General features: G+C 47.9%; 1 protein-coding gene across 1 annotated transcript; it reads right to left on the bottom strand.

Moving 5' to 3' along the window:
* Positions 1 to 552: 552 nt before the first annotated feature.
* Positions 553 to 2,720, bottom strand: LOC129385489 (carboxypeptidase inhibitor SmCI-like). Its single transcript, XM_055072122.1, has 3 exons — positions 2,663 to 2,720; positions 1,790 to 1,978; positions 553 to 939 (listed from the first exon to the last, which is right to left on the bottom strand). The coding sequence occupies exons 1-3, from the start codon at positions 2,703 to 2,705 to the stop codon at positions 755 to 757; spliced, it is 417 nt and encodes a 138-aa protein (XP_054928097.1). The 5' UTR covers positions 2,706 to 2,720; the 3' UTR covers positions 553 to 754.
* Between the last annotated feature and the right edge of the window lie 21,594 nt (positions 2,721 to 24,314).

Raw genomic sequence — 24,314 nt, 5'->3', positions numbered from 1 at the left:
CGCTGGTGTACAACAGCGTTTCCAATGTATATATACGACCGAATATTAATATACTTATCGCTCCTGGCTGTGCTCACCACAAAGAAAGCACTGCAGAAGCTGTGATCCGGGATGAGCAGCGGGAGCGGACTACATCCAACCGTCATTTTAAATGAACTTGTTGCTCTGATATTAGCGTTCTCGTTGCTTACGCAAACAGAGCCAACACAAAAGCAAGAAATAACGTCGTACGTCAGACATCATGGTCATAAGGAATGTTCCAGATTACGGCAGCTCAATATACCTAACATTATTTACGAAACTTTCGCAAGAAGCACTTGGCGATATCGAAATAGTATGGCGATAATTCAATAGTTTGACAGGAATATGCGTTCCATACCTTCTTATTTCTTCACCTTGCAAATTATGCTGGTCATTCTATGGATGACGAATGTGGAAATTGGTTTTAATATCATTACCGCATTTGGCGCATTCCTTCTCACCGGCCCGACTTTGGTTGTATTTGAAATGCTTGGTATTTAGTTCTTAGAACAAATAATGAGCGAGCCATAATTCAATAAGCTTGGAAACATTTATTGATTCCAGGAAGGTGAAGATCAGAAGTAAATAATCGAATATTATGCACAATAAACACCGGACAACGCTTTGTTCAATGTCCCTTGCTGATTTTCTTTGATAATTTCTCTTCCATTTTTTTCTGGCCTGGTTCTATGCACTGACCGTTATTGGAGAAATATTATTAGGGAACTGATTTCTAATACACTTCAGGCTTCTTGTACCCGCAGAATTGCATGCACTCCACGGGCGACTCGAAATTGTTGCCGTTGCTGTGGCATCCTCCATAAACGAAGGGACGGCATGAGTTGGTCTCCTGGTCGTAGTAGAAACGATGAAAGGAGCCCAGGCAAGGACCCGGATGCGGTGGTTTTCGGCACACGGCTGTAAAAATAACCACATTGTCCAAAATCTTTGCACAGCATAGCAGCAGACTGCAGTAATAAGAATGCAGTAGACTAAAATAGTTTAGATCATCGCATTGCAAAACGCGTTTCGACTAGACGAAGTCCTGCCCTTCAGGAATTACTGTAAGTATATACAATGACCAGGTGCAACATATAGTTCGCTTGTGTTGTTTAAAAAATGAAAATTAAAACCTGCAGCGATCTAATTTTACTGAAAGTAGTATCATTCTGCACACATCCAATATGCCATCAGTGCTAGCCATATTATTACAATAGCGAAGTAGCTGTACGCCCACAGATATGTTTGGAAAGCAAGCCTTTTGTTTGGAAGTAAAGTATTGTGTTCCTACAATCCTGTGTGCCTCACTTCGCTATATTCAGATATTTGATCGCGTGAATAATTTAGTACTTCTGAGAAAAAAAGCAGTAGGGGACAAAGAGAACAAAAGCTGCCTGAATTTGCCAACCATGAGTTCATCCGTGTTACCAATGTAGGCGTCATCAGCAACGCGGAACTTTTGGATGGCTAGGGGGCAAAATTAAATGAAACGAAACTTCTCTTAGTATGCATGCCAAAATCTACTACCTTGTGGTGGCAGTGGTGAACATATCCCCTAAATACAATAATTACCGCGAGGCCTATGAAGAAATTTGACAACTATGGCACATCATATCTCCTATGAAGCAATCACGCTAAAGTACTTTGACTATATCAAAGCATAACTTTGACGTGTGCGCCTTAAACCTGCACAACAATCATTAGTGCCGCTTTGATTACCAGAGGTATAATCAGTCAACTCATTTACAAAAATAAAACGGTCGCTCACGTTTGCCCGTTAAGCATGTCTCTTCGCACTTCTCTTGCGTCAGGTATTGGTTCTCATTATCGGCGCTGCCTCCGTAATAGAACCTTTCGCATTTTCCAGTCTCCTTGTTGAACCACCACCACGGCGTCCCAGCTGTGATAGTTGTGGCCACGGGCTTCTGCCCGCATTGCTTTTCAAAGTTTGTCGCCGCTGCAGAAAAAACAATAGTTCTATTATTCAGCTAGTTGGTGCATCGTGGTGATTTAGTTCACACACTTTCCAGGACTGTGCGTGCAGAACGCATTGTTAAGCGCAGACCATCTACGGCTCACCAAGGTACCTCCGGGTCATCTGTGTATCATTTAAATCACACGTGAAGAAAATATGCACTACCTCTACTACTATAATAAAATATTTGACGTGTTCTGCTTTGTTTCATTATAATTTTAAGCTACTTGGGCTCGCAATCTGGCATAGACATTGGAAAGGCTGGCTCCATATACGCGGCCTTTCAGGACACTAACTAGTAAGTGAAGTGAAATAGATGCTCGGCCTGATTTTATGGAGGATTTTAGCTTATTATGAAAATCTAATAGTATCATGCTCCTTTCCAGCTTTTGTTAAGCAGAATATTGGGGAAGTAATATTACATCATGTATAATATTTTGTTCTAACAGTTTCCTGCATTGAACTGGTCTGTAATAATACGCCTACTGCTGTGCACATCAGTGTCATTGCTGTTCTCAACGCAAACACAAAATGGAAGGTTTCAGTTCGAGAGTTGTCTGCTTAACATAACACATGACACATGGGAACGGTCACACACTTGTCCATATTGCAGCAAACTTAAACAGTAAATGCCCCAGAGATATACGGGGCTTGTCGTAAACTTACCAAGTGCGGTGCAAAGGAGCGCTAGGAAAACGTACAGCTTCATTTTGAGCAAGGCCGTGTTCGTTGTGATGATAATTTGCGGACTGGGTCTCGCTTTTATGCAACGCCGAACAATGGGACGCGACGGATGTTCTAGAATAATTTTATCGGTCATTCCGAGACTGACATGATAGCGAATACACCTCCTTCATGCCTTTGCGATCGGCAGGAATGAATAGAGATATTAAGCGAGAACAATGGTGTTCGGTAATGTCACTCATTTTTGAATTACATCGTTTTCTTCATAGCATCACTAGTGTTGGAACTAGTAGGCTAAATCATGGATGGTTGATAGTAGAATACTGATTTCAACTTTGTTGCCAGCAACTTTCTCGAACGGTTCTAAAGAAATCATCAAAATTATAGGTGATTTTTCGGCAAAACCTTTAGCTTCACGAATAACTGTTGTGAATAAATTTAGTTGTTCATTAAACGGCCGGAGAACTCAGCGCATACATATTGTTACATGTGCTAGTGGCGTTCTCGCACTATCTTGCGTCTAAATTCGCTCAAACTGAAGAGAATGTACTCGCCAGCACTTTACAGCAACGCAGATATATTTCTTTATATGTATTTCTTTTACTTTGCAAGTAATCGGCGTTAGAGCTGTCTTTTCACAAAGCAAGCAGAAAGAGGCGCATACGCTGAGCACCTAAATTTGCAAGGTCACAAAGTCTAACGTGACCTTAACGAATTTCAAAGCGGAAGTTAAGGATAATGAACAGGGCAGAGGACTCGCTACTCTCATTAATAGGAGGTTGGCGTGTATTAGACATGATCTTCACATGGCAGATTGCAAGATTGAATATATTATGGGGGAAGTAATCTTGGGTCGGCAAAGGTAATGTCAGAGGAGCGTTTACCTGCTTAACCTGTACAGTAGCCCCCGGGACACGAAGCAGAGTTTCAAATCTCTCTTGACCAAGGCAACCAATCTGGCTAAGCATGCACCGTTGCTTATTGGAGGAGACTTCAATGCACCATATCATGTGTGGAAGTATGTTTATAGCACTATTAAGGGGGTGAGACTATGGCAGCAGGCACTAGACTTGAATTTAACTCTGATTACAGACCCCTCGTATCCCACCAGATGTGGCACGTCGACATGTAGAGATTCGACACCTGATCTCACTTTTGTTCGGGGGGTGGTGGATTCGTCCTTGTCCAATTCTAATATAGATTTTGGTAGCGATCATTACATACTTATGATTACTTTGGTAGTGGCTAATAAAAAGCAGCGCAGATTCAGGATGGTTGACTGGGATGCATTTAGGAAACGAAGAGTGCAGAGAATCGAAGATGAGGGAAATGAGTTGACCTTGGAACAGTGGACTAGTCAGCTTAAAAGTGACGTTGAGGCGTCCACTAAAGAAGTTCAGACCGATATTGACACGGAACACATGGATAGTCGCCTGGCACATTTGTTGGAAGCAAAGCAGTCGATGTTAGCGAGATGGAAGGGTCAGAGATTGAATAGAAGGCTTAGAAAGCGTAGAGTAGTGGTTAATCAGGAAATTGAAGACCATTGTCGGGTACTGTGCAAGCAGCAATGGGATGAAGTGTGCAATTCTATTGATGGTCGCATTAAGAGGGGAGGCGCCTGGAGCTTGCTCAGACATTTACTAGATGAGACAAACACTAAGTCTAATCAGAGGACTGTGATAGGTAAGCTGGTCCATCAGGCGTGTCGGAACTCCACGGAGCAGGAGTTGCTGAAGGATTTGGCTGAGAGATACCTTCCGTTGGAGACCTGGCACGATACACCTGACGTGATTTAGGAATATAGTGGAGACGAAAATGCAGCTATGGACGCGGAATTTACTGAAAGTGATATAAGGATGGCGCTGCAGAATCTTAATGGTCGATCGGCATCAGAGCCGGATTGCATTACGAATAAACTGCTACGGAATTTAGACGATGGGTCAATTGAGTTCCTTACGCGGCAGATCAATTGCCTATGGAAGGAAGGCTCTTTCCCGGAAGAGTGGAAACTTGCAACTACTGTTCTGATACCCAAACCGGGGAAGGCCATAGGGCTTGAAAATATCAGACCCATTTCCCTGACGTCGTGTTTGGGAAAAGTCGCTGAGCATGCCATTTTAATTAGGCTAACGCGTTATGTTGAGGTCAATGGGGTCTTTCCGCACTCGATGACAGGATTTCGGCCCGGCCTCTCGACTCAGGATGCTATGATCAGGATTAAGCATCAGATCCTTGACCGGTGGACAAGGGATACTAAGGCACTAATTGGACTTGATGTGGGAAAAGCTTTCGATAAAATCCGACATTCTTTCATTCTACGGGTGCTATTGGACTTGAATTTGGGGCAGCGGCTTTTCCATTTTGTCAAGGCTTTCCTTACGGATAGAAGGACATGTCTCAGGTTTGGGGAGATAAAGTCGGAACTCTTTAAATTGGGTTGCTGTGGTAGTCCGCAGGGATCCGTACTCTCGCCTATGTTATTCAATCTGGCGATGTCGAAGTTGGCTAATAGACTGAACACTGTCCAGGATATTGGCTATTCTATCTACGCGGATGACATTACTATATGGAGTGTCGGTGGTAGTGATGGAGAGCTTGAGGCTAGGCTGCAGCAGGTGGTAACGCTTACGGAGGAGTATCTGGGTCTCATGGGGCTCAAGTGCTCAACTAAAAAGTCGGAGTTGTTGATCTTCAAATCTAAGAAGCTAGGTCGAAGGCCGAGGGGTTGGGTACAGGAAGTTGAGCCTTGCATTAGAATTCATACTCGGGAAGGGTCAGTGATACCCAAAGTTGACGCAATCAGGGTCCTGGGTTTTGTACTTGTAGCAAACGGATCGAACATTAGAACCATTCAGCGTATTACCAAGAAGACAGAGGAGGCCATAAGACTTATAAGAAGGATCTCTAATAGGCATAGGGGTTTAGGAGAAGAAGGTGCGATGCGCTTAGTTCACGCATTTATTATGTGTCATTTCTCGTATGTGGCAGCTATGCTAAATTGGAATAGGGGGGAGAAAAATAAATTCGAAGCATTAATCAGAAAAGCCATCAAGGCTGCGCTTTGTCTGCCTATGACTACGTCAAACGATATGTTGTTACAACTGGGTTTGCATAATACTTTAGATGGAATTGCTGAGGCTCAGCGTACCGCACAGAGGGAGCGGTTGCTAGGTACACCAGCGGGTAGGTATATTTTAGAGTCAATTGAAGAATCCGTGGCTGTGTCGCACGATAGGGCGCCCCTACACGAGTTGAACGTGAACCTTAGGGCAAATATCATGGTTCGTCCGTTTCCGCGGAATGTGCACCCCGTGCACAATGTAGGGAGGAGGGTCGCGAGAGCTAGGGCTTTGTTGCGAGAGGCAAAGGATCAGGAGGAACAGTCTGCGTTTGTTGACGCCGCATGGATTAATGGTAAAAATGCTTATTCGGTGGTGGTGGTAGATGGCAAAGGGAGCGTTAGAAATGCTGCTTCCATTTATACCAAAGATCCGGCGGTTGCTGAACAGGTGGCTATTGCTCTAGCACTAATTGATTCAAGAAGAGGTTTGGTGTTTAGCGACTCGCGATCTGCGATTACAGCCTTCTCGAGAGGACTTGCTGCGAAACTGGCAAACAGACTGCTACAGGGTAGGGATATCACTTCGCATACAGTTACTTGGTTCCCGGTGCACATGGGGACAGTGGAGGGAGCCCCGCGTAACCTCAACGAGGTGGCGCACAGGGAGGCACGAGGATTAGTGTGCCGTGTACTCCCTGAAGGGGCTGGATCTCCCGCTCCTGAGTACAGGGACCAACTGTTAACCTATAACGAAATCACCAAGCACTATTACTTAGGGCGCAGGGCATTCCCGCTGCCACATCCTAAATTAAATAGGCCGCAGGCGGTTACATCAAGGCTTCTGCAGACACGAACGTACCCTAACCCGGTCATCATGAATAAAATTAATCCGGACTGCGGGGTTTCAGTCTATTGTAGTAAGTGTGGGGGTTTGCTCGATTTACAACACATGCTGTGGCGCTGCTTGGCGTTGGCCGGTGATGGTTCTCGAGGTGAACAGTGGTGGCAGCGCATGCTGCACAGTGAAGTGCTGGCGGACCAACTCAGGGCTGTCCAGAGGGCCCGTGTGATGGCAGAGAGGCTCGGCCTCTCTGTACCGACGTGGGAGCGGCCCGCATCAGTCCCAGACTGATCCCTCAGGACCAAAATAAAGTTCTTCATACCATACCATACAAAAATAAGGATATGTCTTCAGGCCTGGGCGAGTGCCTTACTCCTCAGACACATTAGGAGTGAGCGGCGGGTAGGGTGCACCTCACAATTTATGCACGAATCTACTAACACAGCTTCCCTAACACAATTTCCAATTAAAGCCATCTCCCTCTTGCCACCAACTATGGTTCCTCCATGCGGACCCGCAACGTGGCTTATAAGCAATGGCGCTGAATTGCAGATAACGAGGTCGCGGATTTAACACCGAACGTGGTGGCCAAATTCTAATGGGGGCGCAATACAAGTACGCCCGCACACCGTGCATTCGTAAAAATTAAGGAACACCGAGTTTGTCAAATCTATCTCGACTCCTTCGCTACATAGATTTCTTTACACCACTTTTTAGGTTCATGACCGTAAACACCACGCTCGATTACTTTCACCTGTTTATAAAAAGAAGAGAGTGCTGACATCAAGGCTTCACGTAATTCATGCGCCATAGTGCACACAATATGAATATAACTCACAACGCTGGGGACGCAAGCATTAGGCATGTGGACTAGGGCACCACAGTCGCATGTCAAACCTTCCACCCTTTACAAATTTCGGTTCTTTGCTCATAGGGTCCCGGTCACCATAACTACAACGCACCACAACAATCATAAGGTGCCTCAAGGCGGACGAGGCCTACATGTATATTGTATCCGCTCAATGTATGACAGCTTAGACAACTTTGAACTGAAGAGCAGTGTGGGTATCAAGCAGTGTGGGTATCAAAACACACCTAGCTGTAGAGAAATGAAGACAGTCATCAGATCGCATGTATATGAATTATCCATCCGACAACCATGAATTGAACGCGAATGAGAGCCCTCTTAAATAGATACACATTCGACGGAGATGCGCAGTTACGTTGACTCCGTCCAAAACTTACACGAGCGGAAGGTCAACTCAGCAGAATCCTTTCCTCAGTCCTGCGTTGATTTATTTCATGTGCTAGGCATTCGCTGAATATCTCCTGTACATGATAGTGGAGGCGTTATTCCAATAGTGCGAGCCAAAGATATGTCTAGATATGCCTACTAGCTCAATTCCATTGCACCAATCATTGTGCCTGCTCACCATGACGTCACTCCGCTCCGCACTGCCTACCCCCCTTATTCCAGCCTTGAAGAGTGGGTTAATGGATGTGTGGATTAGCGATCAGATAAGTTCCTTTGTTCTCATCTACTAGGACGTACGGCCCAATTGCGCACTATGTTATAAACTAAGAATTTAGAACCCTGAGTCATACCTCGAGTAGAGTGCTTACTATACTGTCTAATAAGTGAACTTTCTAATGTAGCTCGTGAAATCAATTTTTCTCCACTCTGAATCCCCCTTCTCTCTCCCCAGTGTAGGGTAGCAACCGGGTGCCACCTGGTGTGGCCTCCTGTCTGTCCTGTTTTCGTTTTCTCTGTCTCCGGCAATAATGTAGCAATAACGGCATTCATCGGTGCGCGTTTCGCTAGATGAAGATTTTGATAGGAACAAACAACTCCTCCATGCGAGCTATCAGCATGGTAGTGAGGGAAAAAATTCACCAACGAATACGACACTCTCTAATGCTAATTTAGAAGGCAAATGATTCATGAACCCCCTCAATAAAGTGTTTATAGCTATGAATATTGCTAGTAAATCTATAGAACAATAAAATTTAGCCCCTCGCTTCGCTTGGGCAATATTTCTGGTGTAATACATAAGTACACGTGAAGCCTAGAAAAATATGATTCAGAACGCGAAACTCATGGCGATGTTTCTTAAGGCAAAACTTGTATTTGCCTATATATTGCCACCTGGTGTTTTGAGCCAGCGATGATGATGATTATAGCAACTTTATTGTACCGCCGGATAAGGAGGCCCCTACTCCCCGTCCCCGGTACACAGGCCTTGGGGACGGGGGCCGGAACCTCCGCGATTAGAAGCAAGCAAAGAGGTCTTGACTCTTCGCGGCTTCTTCCGCCAGGCGGATGGCGTGTTGCTGTGGAGTAGGGTCCTCGCTCCACAGCAGGGCTTCCCAGGCCTCTCTACAATTTATATTTGCTTTAGCCCCTGGTGAGCTAGCGCATTCCCAGATTATGTGATCGAGGGTCCCTCTCGCCCCACAGTGTTTGCACTCATCGTTTTCTCTATCATGCATAACATGGTATGCCCAGACCGGGTTTACGAAGTTCCCAGCTTGCAGGCGCCGCCATGCGACTGCCTCTCTATTGTTTAGACTTTTATCCGGTGGTGGCACCAGTCTCCTGCGTAGCCGATAATTTTCGACAATCTCTGTATAATTTTGCAGACGCTCGTCCATGTTCCGGCAGTCGGGCGGTTCCACAGCCACCCGGAAGTAGAGAGCTCGGGCTAACTCGTGGGCCGCCTCGTTGCCAGGAACGGACGTGTGTGCAGGGGTCCAAATTAGGCTAATTTTTCTGTTCAGCCGTCTACTGGCCAGAGCCCTTGCCGCTTCCGGCGAGATCCTGCCCTTTCCAAAATTCCAGATGGCCGTTTTGCTATCGCTAATTATGAAATTTGCTTCCGTTCCCACGCAAGCGAGCGCTATCGCAACTTCTTCAGCTGTTTCCGAGTTGCGGCTTCTAATGGTGGCGGCCGATACGGGGGCACCTCGGCCGTCGACCACCGAGGCGACCGCCGCACCCGACTTGCCACTTGCCGCGTCCACGTACGCAACTGACTTGCTGTCCATTGAATCAAAGCGTTTGATTAGTGCTTCTGCTCTTTTTTCCCTCCTCTCCGTGTGGAATATGGGATGCATGTTACGAGGGAGGGGGGGAATGATTATATTTTCTCGGCAGTCCAGCGGGATGTTTGTCTTGCCTCGTAGTCCCCTATCTGTTTGCAGGCCTACCATTTCGAGGATAGCTCTGCCCGTGGTCGTTCGGCTTAATCTTTCAAGCTGCGAAATTCTGACAGCCTCCGCTATTTCGTCCCAGGTATTGTGCACTCCCATAGAGAGGAGCTTTTCTGTGGAGGTGGTAATTGGTAAGCCTAAGGTCCTCTTTATGCACCGTCGGATGAGCGAGTCGAGTTTCCTCTTCTCCTCTGACCTGATGTTTAAGAAAGGCGTAGCATAGCACACGCGGCTTATTACGTATGCTTGGGTTAGTTTAAGCAAGCTTCTTTCCTTCAGGCCTCGTCCTTTCAGCGCGACCCTTCTAAATATGCCAAGTGCTTGCGTGGCAAAGCCCTCTAGATTTTTGATTGTCCCATCATTATATCCGTTTTCCTGTATGAAAAGTCCTAGGATTCTGATTTGGTTAACCTTTGGGACTGGTTTCCCCTCTATTTTAATGTCAAATTCCCAGCTACGCTTGCACCGGAGCGACTTTGGGTTGTAGACGAATAACTCCGATTTTTGTGGTGAGCACGAGAGACCCCTACTGGCAGCATAGTCCACGACAGTGTCCGCCGCCGCCTGCAGGCGCTCCTCGATGCTCGCATCGCTCCCCTGGTTGGTCCAGAGGGTGATGTCATCCGCATAAATACTGAAATTTAGCCCCTGTATGCTTCTCAGGGCTTCGGGGAGGCCCCTCATCGCCACGTTGAAGAGGAACGGGGACAGAACCGAGCCCTGCGGCGTGCCCCTGCTTCCTAATTTCAGTGTTGGAGATTTATTATCTTGGAACTTCATGCAGGCAGTTCTGTCTGACAGAAAGTCCTTGACATAGTCGAATGTTCGCGCGCCTACCCCGATTTCTTGGAGACCGTGGAGTATCGCTTCGTGTTTAACATTATCAAAAGCCTTTGTCAAGTCCAGGCCGAGGATTACCTTGGCGTCTCTAGAACGTGAGTCGATTATGTCATGTTTTAGTCGGAGCATCACGTCCTGCGTACACAAGTCCGGTCGGAAACCGATGATCTCGTGCGGCCACAGGTCGTTCTGCTCCATAAAGTGCGTCAGTCTGGTCTGGACTACGCGCTCCATCAATTTCCCCATGCATGAGGTTAGGGAAATGGGTCTTAGATTTTCTAGTTTAGGAGGTTTGCCCGGCTTTGGAATTAGGATCACGTTTGCCATCTTCCACTGGCGTGGCAGGTGGCCTTTAGTCCAAATTTCTTGCATGTACTCCGTCAGAGCTCCAGGGACCCGGCGAACCCATGGACTAAGAAGCGGAAGCAGAGCAGGGACCGAAACAATGTAAGCTTTGGCAGTGGGGTTTCCCAGGCAAAAGATAAGAAAGATGAGGATATCGATAAATTACGGAAAGAGGTTGGGGAGCTTAAAGAGGTCATTAATAAGCTCACTCAAGAGTTGCATAGATCAAAATCACAGGCGTGCACGGGGTCCCCCTCCAACCACAACGCGCAACCAAAATTGGTATCGAAACCAACCCGCCCGGTCCCTATGGCTGCGACTCCCATGCAGCCTGCGGCACCGGAGGAGGAAAATATGGTTATCGAACCGGCTAGACCACCCCCAATGAAACGCAAAGGGGAAGACGTTGATCCGTTGGTGGCACTAGAGAAAAGATTAGAAGCCAAAATCGAAGCTAAATTTGATTCTTTCATGGCCCAAATTATGGGAGCAATACAGCAGACTCAAAGCCAGATCCAAGCCCTTACGGGTGAAGTACAAAAGCAAAGGGCAGAATTAGTAGCCATCGGACAATGGCAACTAAAAGCGGAGGAACAACTCGACCAGCTCCAACATGGCCAGAGGCGCGCAAAGTGAGTCTGTAATCTGGCAGTGGAACTGTCGCGGCTTCCAACGCAAGCGAGCGTTAGTGCAACAGTTCTTGACGCTATTAGATGAGAAACCGCTAGCTATAGCCCTGCAGGAGACGGGCAAAGCAGCACAACTCTCGGGATACCAAGCTTTTTCAAGTGACAGGGGTGAGAAATCTCGCGTCACTACGTTCATTAAGAGGAATATTGCGGCAATCGTGCACGAAATCAACTCGAGAGACATTGAGGCAGTGCTTCTGGAAATTATTACGGGACGAAAAGAGGAACCGAGCGTGTTCCTATTAAACTTGTACAGCACTCCACAGCAGAGAAAGGTGCGATTCAGGGCCCTCTTTCGCAAAGCTATTCAGGCAGCCGGGATTAATCCCTTGCTAATAGTAGGTGACTTTAATGCAGCGCATCCGGAATGGGGTTACGCTAAGCAAGATCCAAAAGGTAGGCAGCTATGGGAGGACGCGCACGAGCTAGGACTCACCCTACACACGGACCCTAGCTGTCCGACCAGGGTGGGTAACAGCGTGTGCGCAGACACCTCCACTGACCTGACCTTCTCAAAAAACATGACAGATCTGAATTGGAAAAACTCGGAGCTCAATTTCGGAAGTGATCCTTTCGTTCTGGCCTCGATCCTTAAAAAAAGGGTGAAGGCGCGTCGTGTGCGTCAACCGAGGATCACTCAATGGGGATTATTTAGGGAGAAGCGAGAGAAAGCTGCCATAGGGAAAATCACAAACATAGAGAAATGGACGGAGGTCATCGCGCGTCACGTTGAAGAGGCAACCAAGACGATTGAAGGGGACGATGCCCCGGAAACAATAGATAGCAAACTGCTTCACATGTGGGAGGCAAAACGTGGTATGGAGCGCAGACTAAAGAAGCAAAAATGGAACCGTAATCTTAGAAGGCGGATTGCTAGACATAACAAAGAAATTGAAAATTACGCGATCAAATTATGCGAACAGAATTGGTGCAGCAGATGCGACGAGATGGAGAGGGGCATGAGCCTTTCCAAAACGTGGGGTCTGCTGAGACACCTATTAGATCCGACTAATTCGAAAACCCTATCGGGAATTAGATTATCAAAAGCCAGGCACGCGTATGAGGGTACAGACGTGGAATTTATGGACAAACTGATCACCATGTACATTGGCGATACGCATAGCACCCCCCTCCCGGAATACGACGGAGCTCCCAATGAGGTGCTCGACGCACCCATCACGGAGGCCGAGGTCAGGGCAGTAATATTGGGACTAAAACCCAAATCAGCCCCGGGCCCTGACGGGATAACAAACAAAATTCTAAGAAATCTGGACGATGCCTCTTGAGCCAGCGAACAATCAGCATTGCGTGCCCAGCAAAACGGCGAAGAAGACGACGAAGTCGAAGATCCCGCACCAGCTGGAGAACCATCGCTCAGTGCTTGGTATTTTTCGTCTCTGGCTGATCATACTGTCACTTACTCTTTTGTTAGCGCGTGAGTAACGGGTGGAGGTGCGGGGTAATCTAATCTATGCCCCACACCCCTCCGAGCAGCAGGAGCTCCAGCCCCGTACCGGTGGTTACGCCTGTACACCGCGCCAGCAGAAGGATCCGTGGACAAGCCCCTGAGTTTGGACTCCTCCCAGAGAAAATGGCAGCTCCGACCACGCCAACAGGTATGGAAGGCCCAACACCGATTCATTGTACGCTACTGAATCCGCGAACGCCAAATCCCTTCCACGGCGCCATACATGAGGATGTTGAAGATTGGCTGGTCCACTATGAACGTGTTGCCGCATTCAACAAGTGGGATGACGCAGAGAAACTGAAAAACGTATATTTCAGCCTTAGCGACGGTGCACGTGTTTGGTACGAGAACCGTGCAGATGCCCTAAATTCATGGGCAGGATTCAAACGCCGGATTCTTGAGACGTATGCGAGCCCTGATCGCCGCGAGCGAGCGGAGCGTGATCTCCAGTCCCGTATACAAATGCCGAACGAAGGTGTCGCAATGTATGTCGAGGACATGACGCGTCTCTTTCGACGTGCCGACCCCAGCATGTCGGAAGAAAAAAAGGTGCGGTACCTGATGCGCGGAGTGAAAGAGCAGCTGTTCGGCGGTCTCGTGCGCAGTCCTCGCAAGACTGTGTGAGAATTTCTTTCCGAGGCCGTCACCATGGAACACACGCTTCGGCAGCGGGCACCATCATACGAACGCCAAGTGAACGCTGCCTCACCTACGGACTTCTTCGGAGCTCTCGGGGGCCACGTCGATTTCTTTCGAGAGCTCATTCGTTCCGTAATCCGCGAAGAACTCCAGAAGCTGTCGGTACCCTCACAGCCGACGCTGAACTCCTTGTCCAGCGTTCTCCATGACGAAGTCTAGCAAGCGCTAAGAGAACCACCCTTCAACACAGAAGCTCGACCGCTAAGAACTGGCAGCTCCCGTATGTCGTATGCGCAAGCTTTGAGGCAACCTGCCCTACCTCCCTCCCCGCTTCGCACCGCGTGCCCGGCCATGCTAGGACCAGTCCAAGCGGCCTCGTATTACCAGGACCACCGACAGGCCCCAAGGAAATCAGACGTGTGGCGGGCACCTGATCGCCGTCCCCTTTGCTTTCCCTGTGGCAAAGCTGGGCACGTCTACCGACAGTGCTCCTATCGAGAGCTCGGACCACGCGGATTTTCAGCAAACTCGCCGCGACCTAGGTTCGGCCAGCGTCCTCCTGAAATTGAACAATACGTTGCCCAGCAGTGCGGATCCCCGTCAACTCGCCACCAGTCACACTCTCCTTCGCCGCGGCGGTTTTCTCCGACTCGCCGTACGTATTCGAGCGTGGTGCGGGGTCGGTCGCCCAGCCCGCGCCGGGAAAACTAACCACAGCGGCCTTCGGGGGCGAGGCCGCTCAGTCTGGACGTGCTCAAGGACACCCACTGACGCGTACGCGGACCGACGATACATCGACGACGACAGTACCTGCTGATTACAGAAAAAGAATTTCCTTGGACATTCCTGTACTGCTCAACGGTCGTGAATTGACTGCCTTAGTGGACACTGGAGCGGATTATTCTATAATCAGCGAAAAACTGGCCACCCTTCGAAGAAAGTGACGACACCTTGGAATCAAACGCCAGTTCGTACAGCTGGCGGGCACATCGTCACCCCACTCGGCATGTGCACGGCAAGAATACAGATTCGCGGCTCTACGTTTGTTGCCAGCTTGAGCATTCTCCCTCAGTGTTCTCGAGACCTAATCATCGGCTTGGACTTTCTCAGGGAGCACGGAGCTATCATCGACATTCGACAACGCCTCGTCACTTTCTCGACAAAGAGCGCCGCAGCGACGACCAACACCATTCACCCTCGAGCACCTCTTCGTGTCATCGACGACGCTGTCGCGTTACCACCACGTGCAAGTGTCGTAGTTCAGGTGGCATGTGACAGACTCTTACACGGTGAAGCGGTCGCAGAAAGCAATCGCTCTCTCCTACTTTCTCAAGGTGTTTGCGTAGCAAGAAGCCTTATTGATCTCCATGATGGCCACTGTGAGGTTCTTGTCACGAACTTCAGCTACGAACACCGGCACCTTTTCCCCGGTACTGTCATCGCCTACGCCGACCCGATCGCCGATGTCACTGAGTGTTTTGTTTCCGAGGCAATCGACAATGCTGAACCATCTATACGCAACGTCGACATTAGTCCAACGCTTCCTGAAGAGAACAAACAACCCCTACGCGAGCTGTTGCTCGAGTTCCACTCTTGCTTTGCACGGTAGTCGAAAATACGTCAAACGTCGATTACGAAACACCGTATCATCACCTATGACGACGTGCCCCCCATACGGCAACAGCCTAATCGTGTTTCCCCGACCGAACGACATGCGATTCAAACGCAGGTGAAGGAAATGCTTCAAGACGGCGTAATACAGCCTTCGTGCAGTCCTTGGTCATCGCCAGTCGTTCTCGTTAAAAAGAAAGATGGCACGCTTCGGTTTTGTGTTGACTGCCGGAAGCTGAACAACGTCACAAAGAAAGACGTGTGCCCGTTGCCTCGTGTCGACGATTCTCTGGATAGACTGAGGCGCGCGAAGTATTTCTCCTCTATCGATCTGAAAAGCGGCTACTGGCAAATTGAAGTAGATGAGCGGGACCGCGAGAAAACTGCGTTTGTGACTCCGGACGGCCTTTACGAATTTAGAGTACTCCCTTTCGGCCTCTGTTCCGCGCCAGCCACATTCCAGCTAATGATGGATACAGTTCTTGCTGACCTCAAATGGAAAAGCTGCCTCGTCTATCTCGATGATGTCGTTATCTTTTCGGAGACATTTGACGAGCACCTTCGACGCCTTCGGAATGTACTCGAAGCCATTCGATCGGCTGACCTTGCACTCAAGCCAGAGAAATGCCATTTCGGTTACGAGGAACTGAAGTTCCTTGGTCACGTCGTGAGCGCGGCAGGTGTTCGGCCCGATCCCGAGAAGACTGATGCCGTAGCTGCTTTTCCCACTCCAACCGACAAGAAAAGTGTCCGACGGTTTTTGGGCTTGTGTGCCTATTATCGACGCTTCATTGAAAATTTTTCGAAGATTGCAGAGCTGCTATTTCGCCTTACACGTGACGACGTGCCATTCCTCTGGACTGATGAACAACAGACAGACTGCCTTTGCGGAGCTACAACGTCGATTGTCTTCTTCTCCCGTGCTCGGTCATTTTGAAGAACATGCTGACACAGAAGTACGCACTGACGCCAGCAATATCGGTCTCGTAGCTATCCTGGTGCAACGGCAAGACGGAACTGAACGAGTTATCGCCTACGCGAGCCGCACTCTGTCACGGGCAGAGTCCAATTATTCCACCACAGAGAAGGAGTGCCTCGCGGTTATTTGGGCTACTACAAAGTTTAGGCCGTATCTCTACGGGCGGCCATTTAAAGTTGTGACCGATCATCACGCTTTGTGCTGGTTGACCAACCTTCGAGATCCTTCTGGACGATTGGCACGTTGGAGTCTGCGACTCCAGGAATTTAACATAACCATTGTATACAAGTCAGGTAGGAAACATGAAGATGCTGACACGCTATGAAGAGCACCTGTTGAATTTCAGGATCCTGACGAGGAAGACGACAGCGCCTTCCTGGGAGCCCTCAGCAGACCGGACCTGCTCGCTCAAGAATGATCGGACGCTGAGTTAAGGCCCATCATTGATCACTTAGAAGGCGGCATTGCGCCCATTCCTCGCCCACTTTCGCGAGGGTTTTCGTCATTTTGCCACCGAGAGGGCATATTATACAAAAGAAACACATGTGCCGGCGACAAACCACATCTTCTAGTAGTGCCTCAAGCCCTTCGCGACGACATTCTATTAGCCTGCCACGATGAGGCGCCATCTGGTCACTTGGGTTACTCAAGGACTCTGGACAGAGTACGGCAACTGTACTACTGGCCTAGACTGCCTGCTTGCGTCAAACGCTACGTGAAAGGATGCCGTGAATGCCAGCCCCGAAAGTCACCACCCTTCAAGCCTGCAGGCCTTCTACAACCCATCGACCCTCCGCGTACGCCGTTTGATCAAGTTGGAATGGACCTTCTTGGACCATTTCCCTTGTCTTCCTGCGGCAATAAGTGGATCATTCTTCAACTGATTACTTGACGCGTTACGCTGAGACGAAGGCATTACCACGAGGGACAGCATCTGAAGTTGCCCAGTTTTTTATGCATCACATTGTGCTTCAGCATGGCGCACCATCATTCATCATCACTGACCGGGGTACGGCATTTACGGCGAAGCTTCTGGACGACATCTTGAAGTTGAGTTACACGAGTCATCGAAAGACCACTGCATACCATCCTCAGACTAACGGCTGCAATGATGCCGTAATATCTTTTTTTCTTCAAGCAGTGTTGCACCATGGCGTCATTAGTCAGCATGCATTGTAATGTTCTCACAGAAAGAATTGACGACACACGAATAGACGGAGCAATTATTTAGTTGGCAAACTTGTGCCCTGTGCTCAAGAAGAAGCTCTACGCCGGTGTTGAGGCAAACAACGTCAAAATCATCGTATCGAAATTGCTCGGCGATGCGCAGCCCTGCTTTTCGTAGAGTCCACTTTGACCAAGTGAAACCATCGAAGTGCGTTTAGAATCTTCACAAAGAAAAAATAAGGTACATTGGGAGCACAGAAAAGAAGACAACGCAATGCAAGGCAGAAAATAGGGTATCGCTGTGGGTCACCGTCCGTACGCAGTGGTCAAATAGACTCCCATTGGACAATTGCAGGTGCACGACACAGAAAGATACAAGACTTCACGCGGTATAAATCCTGTTCAGCCAGCCTCAGAAACTGGCTGCGAATATCAGCAATGCTACTCAACGGGGACAATACACCTGATTCAGAGCGGAAACCCAACGTGGCTTTATCAGGTGAATAGCACACAATAGCCGTTTATGAAGACTGGAGAACTAGAGGAAGTATTGCTGAGGCACACCGACAGAATACTCGGAATGTAGATCATGTCGTCCATTTTTGTTCTGTGAATTTTTATATGAATATTCAAAGCTTTGTAACATAAGTATGCTGCTCTGTATTTCAGATTGAGATACTCAGTGAAAAACCGCAAGAGCCTCACCGTCGCCGATCGTTCCTTTTTAAATGGTCGCCGACCGAATTTGATTGTACGGTGGAAATGGTACCGTATTAGGAAAATGAGAAACCCGTCTGCGCTACGCGAAAGCTCAAAATATTAGCATCTACGTAATTGCGATCAAGTTCTGTCAATAGCCTTCTTGGTGATAATAGGCGAATAAATACCCCGGGCAATAGCGGATTGCGAAAAAAAGAAACACGTGCAGCCAGAAATTCTGCAATCTGTTCAAGCCTAACTATCAGCTTACGACCAAGCACTGGGCGGCACTCTTATGCTGTCTTGAGCGATACTTGGAGAGAAATCACTGGAAAGAAATCAATTTCTTGGTGGTGCCGCTAAAAACTAGATAACATTCTTTTTCTTGAAGGTGCCATAAACCTAACTTCACTGTGTTAATTTCGCGCCGTTCACTGCTAATTATTTCGGAATTTTTCTGCGAGCAGATGCGAGTGCTTTTTTCTTTGCTTTGTATTTTGTCGTCTTTTGCTATCTTGTCATAAAACACACGTGTTGTAATAGGGCAAGGCACGGTCGCCTAACCTCTCCACCTATCAACAAAAATACTCTCACCAGGGGGTGCATGTTTTGACTATTAAGAAACTAAGGAAAAAACAATAACAATGTAGGGAACAGTGAAGGGGAAGAGAAATGCTGCCATAATGAAGCACAGAGCTCTATGGGGATACAATAGGTACGAGGTGCTTCGGGCTATGTGGAAAAGTGTAATGGTTCCAAGATTTACTTTTGGAAATGCGGTTTTTTCCTCTAAAATAAGGGGTGCAATCGGGACACGAGGAGAACCAAAGGTCAGTGGGACGCCTAGCATTGGGCGTTCACGGGAAGACTACAAATGAAGCTTTGCAGGGTCATAGGGGCTGCACTAAATTTGAAGTGAGGGAAGCTCGCAGTAAAATTGATTATGCAATACGGCTGAGGAATACGGAAGAAAGTAAATGGGCTGGAGAGTGTTGAAATATCTGTACAGGAAAAACATTGATACATAGTGGAGGAAAAGAACTAGAAAGCTTAGCAGCAAGTATGGGGCCTGTAGGGTGGGCAACGCAGCAACAAAGAACGTCAAGCGGAAAGTCAGAGAGGCTGAAATAATCTCATGGGTGGCGGGAATGAAAGAAAACCTGCCATGAGTATTTATTTAAAAGGAAAAAAAACGAAATCAGCAAAGCAACAATTGATGATAACTCAAAGGGAATTCATTACTTATACAAGAGAGATCAGGATGCCTTAGAACACGAAACCTATATTGCGAGATATAAGAAGCAAGAAGAAGCATGTGCTTGCTGCGGTAGAGCTAGGGAAACGATGGAGCTTGTTTTATTGGAATGTGAAGACGTCTGCCGAGCGGTCGATAAAGGCACGACTGGCCTCCTTGAAGGCCTTGGGTTAACCGAGAGCAGTGGAAAAGTAAACATGTCCGCAATAGAGATTAGTACGAGGCGATTGGAAGATCAGTGGAAGAAAAGTGTGGAAACGACAGAAAGCGGAGACGTACAAAAGCAGCGTTCGCAATAGGAGACCAGAAAATTTGCTTGTGCGACTTCATAGGTTTTTTTTTTCGCTTTCTGTTTTTCTTTTTTAACCTAGGCAAAACATTGGGCAATGTAATAGCAAGTGCGTGGTGGCTCAGCCCACCACGGTCTTGTTCCATAGGGGACGCTCATAACATCAATCCATCCATCCATCCGCTTGACAAAACATTAGGGGAGCACTCATCTTATGACGAGGTTGACGGATTATCCCATCCCACAGCATAATCTATCCTTGCTCCTCAACCAGTTTTCTTTCAAAAAGTGAGTGATCGTAGGGACGCTTATAGATTGGTCGAGAATCGCCTGTGTTGATAACGTGTTCTGTGATATGGGTTTGCTGAATATGGTTGCTGTTGCCAGTCAATAGACGACGGAATTTGCCAATCCTCATTGTCCACCTCAAAATTCTGGGAGCCTTGCATGCTACCGGGTGCTATGACATGCTGTTGTGCGTCGTGGACAGAAGTACCCAATCCAAACTTTGTTCCATTTACCAAATTTAAGGGCGACACGGTGGAATTAGCGATCTGAGTCGGACCGGCCCCATACATGACCTTGATGACGGTACTGGCAACTTGAAGTTGATTTCCGGTTGTGCTGTTCAGCACGCTTTCATTCCATCCCTTGCGATTTTTACTTTGTAAAGCAATTCAAATGCGAGGTTGAGTGCGAATATAGTCGAGTCACCGCGCAGTAAGTACACCATTGAGTGCGAGGCTGTTTTTTTGAACGATCTGTGACAAGATGACGTTTACCGTGGCATAGGTGTCAAACACAAGTTTTGTATCAGTACCATTTCCTCGCATAGCTTGCGCTAGACGCTGACTGCCCAATATAGCACACACGGGGAGGCCAGGCTGGTCCCCTATGCCCAGACGTTCTCGTTTGCGTAAGGGTAGCCTAGGCATTATTGTGCAGTTCAATGTTTAGGTTTGTGTTATCTCGAAAACCACTTCCAGAATTGGTACGCGACGCAGCCCATGCGACGGAACAGCTGGCATCGGCAAAGCCCATTAACGACGCTATTTTCTCAGTGACCAAGGTACCGGAGGACGTACGCCGTCTTCGGCAGCCGTTAGGTGATGCGATAAGGAGGCTATAGAGTTCGCGATCGCGTTTAGGCTCCTCTCGCGTTCGGTGACCTCTCGCGCTCAATTACAGTGTGCCTCAATGCAGGTAGCGAAACATGTCGGAGGTGGCTGCATTGCTGCTACAGCGCGTCATTCGAAGGGGAGGTGTCGAGACGTGTGGGAATCACGGCTTCGGGCCGCAGAGAAATGGGCAACAATAGCTTATGGCTAAGGGTCACGAATCATCAATGTAGCCTGATTACTACGCGGCTAAACTTGCAGGGATAAGAACTGTTCATGATTGCGACAATTTTCTCTTGCACGTCGGGACGCAGGTCATGCATGAGGTGCCACAAATCAATCATCTTCCGTCATAAACGGATAAACACTGGTGCACAGATGTACAATGGTGCAAATATTGATACGGAGACTCTGATGGCCGCTAGGTCCAATTAGGTTGCCGCAGAGGGGCCATTTCGAGTCGTTACAGACTTTTAAAGACGTTTTTATTAGTGTTGTCACTTTTCCCACGAATTAGGGGCACCCGTTGATATTTAAGTGGTGTACCACTCTTCTGCATCCCCATCCAATGCCAGATACAAACATTTATCGTTTATCGCTTGATTGCAGTTGTTTAGCGAGCCTACACATTTGTAGCAAAGCAGCCACTCGGAGATTGCTTTTACTGGCACGCTTCTAAAGACTCGCGGTTCGCCAAAATGTATAGCTTGAGCGATGGTAGCGATAACTGCAAAAGGTTCGCTCATAGTGGAGCTCTCATAAAGAGGTTCCCGTGTTTTTTTACCACGGCTCATTATGTTAGAGCGGGGTCTTCGCCAACGAGGACGTTGCACCGCTTTGTCGAGAAGTGACCCAACAGTTTCCATTCAGGTGCATCAATTCACAAGGGGCACGACGATGAAGGGGGATGAGCTCTTGCAAAGAGAAGTGCATATCGACAGGTGTGCCGAAGATGAAGAGCAGCATTTGAAGACATATGTTTATTGAACTAGATAAGACTTTAAAGCAACACTCTACACGGTTAAGGGAAACACCACGCAGATCAATGTTGCACCAGTCGTCGGCGGCCTGCCTGACTTGCCTGGAATGGCCTGGCCTGGTATCCCAACTGGAACAGTCGACTTCTGTCTCCTTGCTTTCCTCGAGAAGACTGACATCGCTTCCTTATACATTTTTTTCAGCATGCAACCAAACATGGACTTGTGGGAGACGAAGGCCCCTTCGCCATTCGCCAACTCAGAAAACTCAGGCATGCCGGCGCGATCGAATAGCGGCGAGAGTTTAGGCGACCAAACATTGTCTCTAAACACTACGAAGAGGACAACAGTAAGCATCACTGATGCATAGCCAGTGTAAGGTTTCACGCATTGTGTCGTCAAAGCGTGCCGAGCGAAACTACATTGCAATGTTAGTGTGTTTTTGACCCTAGTCCGTGTTCAGAGCCGCTGCTCAAAGGCGGTCACCTTCTTACCCCACTAAATCCTTTTTTCGAAATGGCATGCCGTTCTCTTTGAAGTCAACATGGTCACTGCAGAAATGTGTTACGCGCCAACTACAAAAGAAGAAGACTTTCGTTTTTTTTAATAAAGTTTGTAACGTGTGTAAGTCCAATTGTGATAGGTCCACAAAAGCTAAACTGACATCGGTTACGCAAACGTCTATCTGATGTGACACATTGGAGTTGCGTTGCCATTAGCAACGACGTGTGACTACATTGCCAGCTCTTGTGTAAATAAATACCTTAATGCGCTACTTAATGTTCACTGGTGTGGGCTAGGCGCTTTCCTCCTCATCTTTATCTCCCCGAATGACTGGGGTTTTTTTCTTTCTGATTCGTCCGCAGTATTTCACTGTAAAGGATGTCTCATGACTTTCTCATCCCACCTATCACGTTCCTGTCCTGTGCGTGTCTGCTAACCATCTTTATAGCGTACACAGGCCTCTGTATACGAAGGCCGCATGATGATAACTTCGCCGTGTCTATGAGGGAACCATTGTGAAATTATTACGATGATATAACAACGAGAGCCTGATGACGGTGGCATGAGGTCATTGGGATTACTACGAAGGTGTAGTAAAGATGGCATGACGACGTCTGTATGACGTCGATTATATGAAAATGAGGTTGCACGGGAACTGCTGTATGACGATGCTAAAACGGCGACAGCGCAACGGGGGTATGAGAACAATGGGATACAGCGAGTACACGATGATCATAGCGTTGCAACGACGGCACAACGGAACCTAAACAGCGTGGCCTCGGGTGCTATTCTCTCTCACCTCTCTTCCTCAACATGCGGACGGTGTCGATGGCGCAAAATTAAGCAAGGAACGGAAAAAAAGGATTACGCTTTGAAGCGCTTTAACAAGAATTTCCAGGAGCTACAAAGGAAAATTTATGTTAATAAGCACAAAGGTCAAAATTAGGCTCTTTGTAGACGCTCTAAAGGAAGTGCTAAATCCCTTATGAACTCATAATTTCTGGTAATACATGAGAAGCATGAGGCCCTTATCAGGGAGACGAAACAAGCAGTTGCCTATAATACGGTCTCTGGTGTTCACACGATAGCACGAATATTACACAGCTTTAGTTCGGAGTCCACAAACACCAACGTACGTGAAAGCGTCGAAGCGCCTATGCACCGAACAGATATAGTGAGACAAACGCAAAAATTGAGAAGGGGATTGCCGACTTGGACGCGCAGGAGCCGGTAGCGTGCTACTCAGCGCCACCATATACCAGATTGTGGAACTATGTAGGCCATGTCTGCCGCCAAGAAGTCAAACCACAAGCCGGATTCATTCTTTGAGTGGAGTCGTGAAAAAAACATTGTGCTCTCGTGCACACACGAGAACACACGAAAGCATCCCACAAAGCCGGCAGAGCCCGCCGTGGATGCTACACAGCTTTGGTAAAGAAGCGGGAACACTCAACATACATTGCGTGCTCCTGCGTATTGCGCATGCGCACTGCGTCCTCCGCGGTTTCCCTGCGTAGCTCCGCGGTTTCCCTGCGTCCGCATAGCTGTTGCGGACGCCCAACTAAATGTGTATAATAACGCGATAGCGTTGTGTGGCCCGTGACGTGTGTTTAGAAAAAGTTTATTTCAGCTAAAGACGGCACGACCACTAAGTCACCATGACAGTACAATTTCAACAGGACGATAACATGTTCAAAGTACGAAACATGTATTACACGGCACGTATTTACGGAAGCGCGCGAGTTCATGCTCCCTAGCATATAAGCACTTATGCACACGGAAACCACAGTTACAGAATAGCGAATTGTAACATTATAAAATGATGTTGAGTATAAACGGTTCACAGAATGGTTATGTAAAATGGTGATATGACAGAGGCACACTGCACAATTTTGTAGTGACGCTGTGGGATGTGTATACACAAAAATTATCATGCATA

Source organism: Dermacentor andersoni, chromosome 7 (assembly GCF_023375885.2).
Source record: "Dermacentor andersoni chromosome 7, qqDerAnde1_hic_scaffold, whole genome shotgun sequence".
Classification (NCBI taxonomy): Eukaryota; Metazoa; Arthropoda; class Arachnida; order Ixodida; family Ixodidae; genus Dermacentor; species Dermacentor andersoni.
Note: the sequence above shows the minus strand (reverse complement) of the source record. Positions and strands in the feature narration are given on the sequence as shown.